Below are 7,488 nucleotides of genomic sequence, written 5' to 3'. Positions count from 1 at the left end.
GGGACCTACAGTTTATATGCCGAATCCGAACGGCTAATTTGAGAAAGCACTTTTTCATGACAAGAAAGTCAATTCCTCGCAAGAGGCAATACCCGTGAATAAAACTTTAGATGGCACGGGCAGGGATCGAACCCAAGACCTCTCGCATGACAGTCCAACGCACTAGCCATCATGACACGGGTACTACGTGTCTTATATTAAGGTATCTTTAAATGCAGAAAGACATTCAAATGTTTAAAAATATTTAAATTAGGAGACATGAAGTAACTTTCATTGTTAATTTGATTCTCGTTCTTAAAAAATAGGGATAAACAGAGAAAAATGCAAAGAGGGTTGCTGTTTTTGATTTGAAATATTCTTGTGTCACAATTTTTCATTTTTAGCCATAAGAAACATGGCGAAAGACAGAATCTCTGTGTTAGTAATAAAACTAGCCTCATACAAAAAGGTAAAAACCCTTTATCTTCTACCTCAGTATTGGAAAATAAAAAGTATTACATAAATTAATTTGATTGTTAGTGTGAATGAAAACAAGAAAAATATTTTTCTTTTTGTTCTGATTTAGCGTGAACCTATGTTTGTGTTTTTGTACAATTTCTATCACGGTAGCAAATTTATTAAAATTTTAATTAATGATCCGGATCAGATCATGATAATAAAACAGCATTGGATCATCATATTTTTTATTATTTTAGGTTTGGTAGCAGTGTCAAAATTTTTCTTTTAAAAGTGAAATTTCAAATAAATCAAGAAAAACAATCAAAACCCGAAAATGGAAGCTGCTGTGGTTTATTAAGTATTTAGTTTTATTTGTTTGTCTTTTTATAATAAACTTTAATATTTGTAGTTCTTATTTGAAAGTGTGTGTTTTTCATTTTGTGTGGTTGCAGATTCGGGAATTATTTGACGTTTAAAGCAGAATTGCCCAAAGAACATTTTATTTCATTGCTATTTTTTTGTTCTTCTTTTTAGGGAAAAATAATATCCATTAATTGGACTAAATATACATTTTTTGCACTTATTCATTTTAAGTTCACTAATTTATGTTTTATTTTGTAAACTTTTGTGTGTTTGATATAAAAAGTAAAAAACATGAATTTTCTTACTTTCTATTCAAATAATTTTTTTTCAGTCGGATGGAAATGTGACTATGGCGATATTGGTTATATTTAAAATATTTGGTAGTGATACCAACATTTACATGTTATATTACAATCTGGATTTTGATTTCTTGTTGTAATGCATGTAAATCCATGATCTGGATTAAATCATGGTGATAATAAAACGCGGCTATTATCCAAACAAATAAAACATTTTTTTAAAGATATTTTAAAGAACATATTGACTTTTTTATCCGCTAATCTTATTTAGGAATTTCTTACAAAGGTTCGAAGATGTGTATATTAAGTACGATCAATTAATTATGCACTTAATATAAGTTGTTTTTTTTTAAAGCTAAGGTGAATCTTTTATTTTCTTTAAAAATAAAAAGTAGTTAAATAAGGCATCGAACACATAAACAACCTGCATAATCTCAGACACTCTTGCTTTCTTTAAAACTACTCTCGCTTAATAACACTTAACTTTTGTAGGTCTTCAGTTCAGTACATAGTACATACAACCAACCCTGCCTTTAAAAATATTGAAAAATACCCTAGAGAACATTTCGGTAAAAGATTATATCTATTAGACAAATTTTTACTCGGATGTAAAGTTGTCGCTTAATTGCCTGCCGCTATACTGAAGTTATGGTGATTTCAGAATATGTAAAATTCCAATCGTTGATTGGACGTTTATAACAATATAAAATTTCTTAGGAAATAGACTGTTTCGCTCACGATAAGGTATTAAGGATCTTAACTTCTGATATAGCAAAAAATAATTGTCGGTGTTGCTTTAATTTTCCGAAGGTTTTTAAGTAATCCAGTTCGTATAAACCTAGGCACATAAATTCCCATTTCTTCTCGTAATGCTGATGATAGAAATTAAAGCTTTTTTCATTGCTGTTAAGATGCGTTCGCAATAAAAGTCCAAAGTAATCAAGTGCAAATAAATTGTTTGGGTACTTGACATTATTTCATAACATTTTTTAACTTAAATCAACTCTTAACCTTATTTCGGAGAATTCGTAAGCTTCTTTAATCTTGTCTCACTTTTCTCCATACCCGCCTTATGTTTCCAAAAGGCATTTTTTTGTTTCAAATTTCAAATCAATAGAAACATTTTGCAAAAGTAAAAATTTAAGCAGAATTTTTGATAAAAAGAAACACGTTCGCTTACGAAAAGAAAATGTAATAATTTCATTTGAAAAGCTTCAAATACAATTTAAAAGTTGATTTAACAATTTATTTCCTTCACCACCTCTGGTAAGATTAGTTTTAAAAAGACATTTCTCTTAATGGCCAAGAAAACAATCATTTCTTTTTCCTTGTTAAGTGCTTCTAGGAGGCAATCGGACTCATAGAAAATAGTGGATACCTTCTAGAAATAAGATCCTATATATTCCTTTGAATGCCAAGTGCCAACAGTATATAGGAAATGAAATAAGTGTGCAACGGGAACAGTCCAAACGAATAATGGGTAGATTCTGTACCTAGGGATAGGTTTGTTGTGCTTTTTATCTGTACATCAAGCATGACGAAGACGACTACGATACTTGAAGGCGCATTTCAAAGGGAACAAACCTCACATTACGGAGTACGAGGATACGTAGCATAACTAACCTACCTACCTAGTTGTAGTTGGAAAATAGAAAATAGTCAAGGATATAGGTATGACTACTTCTCAGAAAATTCAATGCAGCAATTTAGATTGTTGTTGTTTTTCTTTTGTTGTATTTTATCCTTTTCTTCCCTTTTGCTATTTATCTTTTATGTATTGTAAGGAACAACAAGTATCCTTGTCCTCTATTTACAAAAGAAAACCTTTTTATTTTCTTTATCCGTTACTTCTTGTGGCCCCCACACACAAAAGTTGAGAAAAGAAAGAAGTGCAAACTTCTTGTCTGATGTGCAATTGCAATACAAGTTTCATTTCAATTCCGGTCGATTTTGAGTTCATTGGTTTCGTTATGTTCGTTGCTGTTTTAAATTTTGTAGCGGTTTTGAAAATTTAATAAAAATATAAATAAACTTCTTGCTTTTTTCACGCATGAGTGTACTTCACATTTTCTTTTATGGGTTTTCAACGTCTTGTGATAAAATACTTTCAGTGGGCGTTAAAATTATATGCGAAGAGACAACTTTGAAAATATGTCATTTTTTAAAGCATGGAAAAACTCATAATGAAAGCATTAGAAAAAAAGCAGATTACAGATCTGGATTAACTCAATCAAACCATTTAACTGATTCTTGGTGTAGAAAAACAGAAGATATAGGACATCAGAAATTAATATAAAAATGCACTTACAATCAATAATTTGAATGGATGCGACCTCAGGGACAACGATCGCGATGTGGTGCGATACAGGAACTTCCAATGCTTTGGGCATCTAGCACCTAAATCTAATCATTGGATGAATTTCATTTACGAACTGAGACCAGTTAAATGGAAATGCAGCTATTTATCTCATCAGTTGATACTGTCCTGATAAAAGGCTTAGGGCTAAATACCATAAATTGAAAAGGAAGGATTCCTCTGAATGCAGGTGTATTGCTTATCATAAATTACGTGAATGGTGGTGAAGGAGAGTGAATTACACAGGTGTATAAAATTGTTCAACATAAATGCATTTGGATTCCGGGAAAAGCTCACGAAGCTTTTTCCAGTCTTAAGTTTCAACCTAACCTAATCTAAATTATGTGGACTTCGCCTGTTTGACATTTTCTTGGAATTCAAAAACCGTTTAATAATGAATTGACATATTTTTAAACTTTTAATTTAATGTTTATTATTCCTCTGCAAAGGAGTTGATAACTAGATTAGAAGACACATCAGTGGAATTTTCATTTCCATTTTGGCTGACTAAAATCTGAATTGTACGAGTATTTACATTCCTTTGGGAGATTCAACTCGGTTTAAAGGAAATTAAAGTGGCAAACTGTCTGTAAAATTCGAATACTTGGGTTGGAACTTTTAGATTTTTACACAAACTCTGTAGATAGTTTGAAAATATATATTATGTTGAAGGTGAGGTGCCTACTTATTTTTAATCACTTTAATTAAATACTTTTGAGAAAATAAATGCGGTTTTTATATACGTTGCTGCGAACTATCACACTTTCATTTGCATTCTTCATGTTTGATTTGAGAACAATTAAAGTGGGATATCTCATCTGCTTTGTTGATCTTTTTGATAACTAAATGAAAACAGTTTTCATCTGATTTTTCCCAACGTTTCGACGGATATTACAAAATCATAAAAAATAACGTTTCATCAGATCAGGTATCTGTTAAATTTTGAGAAATATTGAATTGACACTTTTTCTTATAAAAAATTAAATCCTAAAAAAACAATACTCAAAGTTGATAAAAATTGAATTTCGACTCAAATATTTTTCCAAAAATTTGAGATTACGACTACCAAATTATTTTAACTCATAAAAATATTGTTTTCAACATTCAAAAAAATTTTAAGAAAAATCAAATTGACAAATAATATTATAAATGCGAATGTAAGTTTGTTTGTTACGCTTTTTAGGAAAAATAAGAAAATTGTTTGTCAAAATACGTGTGTTTTGTTCGCATTTCATATATAGTAAAGTGAGAAATTCCCAACAAAATGATCGGCAGTGGCCAGATTTTTGTATTTAAAAATTGGTACAACTGAAAGAAGATCTGTCAAAATAATAATAAAAAACTTCAAAAAGGGGGTTTGTTCGTAGACTACTGCATTAACATGTGGTGTTGAAGCTAGCTTGAAGCTCACCTCAATCCTTTATATGCCTGAATCGAGTTGAGATTTATCTATTCTAAAATGAGATAAACCTTTTTTGGAAACATAGTAAAACATAAATATCTTTTCTATTGTTTTTTCTTGCAAAATAAGCCCAGTTAGTCCATTTTCACTAACAAAACTAAATAATATCAACAGTAATAGATTCGTTTTTTCCGCAATGGGAAACACACATGATTCCAAATGCAGAACTACTTAACGAATACAGTCATCGAGATACAAATGCAATATTAATCTTACCAACATTTGAGAACGAAATTACATAAGATCCATTCGAGGATTGTATAAATGTCAAAAAACTATCCATAGTCAGATTCTACTCTAACTTTTATCGGTGTTATTCTCACTATGGATATTGTTTTTGTTATTCGTGTAAAATCCTACTTTACTATGGATAGATTTCCCAACAAAACACATGTAATATCGTCAAATTTAGCTACTTCAACGCCATCTAGCATCATCTAGCATCATAGTAATGAAGTTTCAACCCCGAATACTGTAATACCAACCCACTGTACTACCGACGGTGACGACAATATCTAATTCAATTGAATATAGTTTCAACTGTTTCTGATTTTTCTATATTTATTGTTATTTTCATCTGTCGTTGCATGCAGTATAATACTATTCAAATTTTTGAGGTTATCCGTAATTTTTGTGGTTAGCTGTTACTTTATTGTTTTAGATCTTATTCGCTGATGTTTATTCTTACCCTAACAAACAAACTTACATTCGCATTTATAATATTAGTATATGTAGATGTACCTCAGAAAAGACCAAAAAATAGCAGTTGCTGTAGCTTTGTCAGGTATTGCCGCGACGCTATTAAAGGGCGGTCGTACGGCACATTCCGTTTTAAAACTACCATTGAATTTGGCACAGGAAGATTCTCCCATCTGGAATTTTAGAAAAAATATTTAACGAGGTAGGATGCTGCGAGAATACAAGCTTTTAGTGTGGGATAAAAGTACAATGTCTCACAAGAAGGCTATAGAAGCTTTAAACTGGACCCTCCAGGACTTGCGAGATAGTACAGATATAATGGGAGGCATGGTAGTTTTATTGGCCGTTGATTTCCGTCAAACCTTCCCAGTGATTCAAAGGGGGAGACCAGCAGATGAAATTCAAGCGTGCATTAAATCATCAAGCTTATGGCCGACAGTTGAAAAACTCCGCCTGGAAACGAATATGAGAGTGCATCTTCATAATGACGTGCATTCAGGACTTTACGCAGAAATGCTGTTGAAAATTGGTGATGGTTGTTTAGACGTTGACGCTGAAGGCTACATATCACTGTCAAGAGAATTTTGTAATTTAGTAGAAAGTGATGTGGATCTCATTGCTAATGTTTTTGCGGAATTCCAACAAAATTTGTGTAGTGGTTGTGTGCAAGAGCAATATTAGCACCAAAAAATGAAATTGTGAGAAATGGAGGAATATTTGTCAATAGATACAATTATGGATACGGAACTAAGTACTTCATATCCTGTGGAGTTTTTAAATTCACTTGAACTATCGGGTCTACCGACACATAAACTTCAATTGAAACTAAATGTACCAGTAATGCTTATGCGAAATCTAGATGATCCTCGGCTATGTAATGGAACAAAGCTTCGGATAACAAAATTGGGACAGAACATACTTATTGCTACTATTTCAACAGGTGTCGGTAAGGGAAATAGTGTTATAATACCTCGGATACCAATTATTCCCACTGACCTTCCATTGCAATTTAAAAGGGTTCACTTTCCCGTCAAGCTTAGCTTTGTTACTATGTTACTATGAACAAGGATCAAGGACAAACATTACAGGTAGCAGGAGTGCATTTAGAGAACCCATGCTTCTCTCATGGTCAACTTTATGCAGCCTGTTCACGTGTATCTAATACCCGGTATTTACACATATTTGCACCCGACGGGAAAACTTATAACATTGTCTATAAAAATATCTTAAATTAATACTTTGTATTTTATTTTTTAAATTGTTAGAATTTAGAATTATTTATTTTTGTTACGGTGAAATATATTTTAACATTTGTTGTTGCATTTCAATAAGCATATATTAAGGTGTTGAAACTTCATTGTCTGTATTTATTTTTAACAATTGTTGATCTCATCCAAGCAATAAAATTTAGTTATTATATTGACTCATTTCTATTATTATACCCTTACCCTTTGTCTCTCATACTTATTTAATTTCTCAACTGCAGGCGAAGCAGCGGGTAAAAAGCTAGTAATTAATAAAAGTAATTAAACAAAAATTTTGGATTTAAATAACTTTTCAAAACTTTGAGACATTGGCTTTAAACTGTTTTAATCTTTTTAAAAATACTTTCGTAAAAATTCAGTGAAATTTTGTGAAAAAATGAATTGACTAATTTTTTTTTATGTTGGTAAAAATTGATTTTCGAATCAAATATCTTTTCAAACAAATTGGGAGTCTGACTTCCAGCTAATTTTAACTTGTAAGAAATATTGTTTTCAACATTCAGAAATATTTTAAGAAAAATCGAATTGACAGTTTTCTTACAAAACATACAAATCTAAAAAAAATAATACTAAAACTTAGTAAAAATTTACTTCGACTCAAATAGC

At 31.1% G+C, this 7,488-nt stretch overlaps 1 protein-coding gene across 1 annotated transcript; it reads left to right on the top strand.

The window, feature by feature from the left end:
* Nucleotides 1–6,322: 6,322 nt before the first annotated feature.
* On the top strand, nt 6,323–6,679 carry LOC129953599 (uncharacterized). Its single transcript, XM_056066840.1, has one exon. It carries the CDS (start codon nt 6,323–6,325, stop codon nt 6,677–6,679), a length of 357 nt encoding a protein of 118 aa, XP_055922815.1.
* The last annotated feature ends 809 nt before the right edge of the window (nt 6,680–7,488 follow it).

This window comes from Eupeodes corollae, unplaced genomic scaffold (genome assembly GCF_945859685.1).
Source record: "Eupeodes corollae unplaced genomic scaffold, idEupCoro1.1 scaffold_920, whole genome shotgun sequence".
NCBI lineage: Eukaryota > Metazoa > Arthropoda > Insecta > Diptera > Syrphidae > Eupeodes > Eupeodes corollae.
Note: the sequence above shows the minus strand (reverse complement) of the source record. Positions and strands in the feature narration are given on the sequence as shown.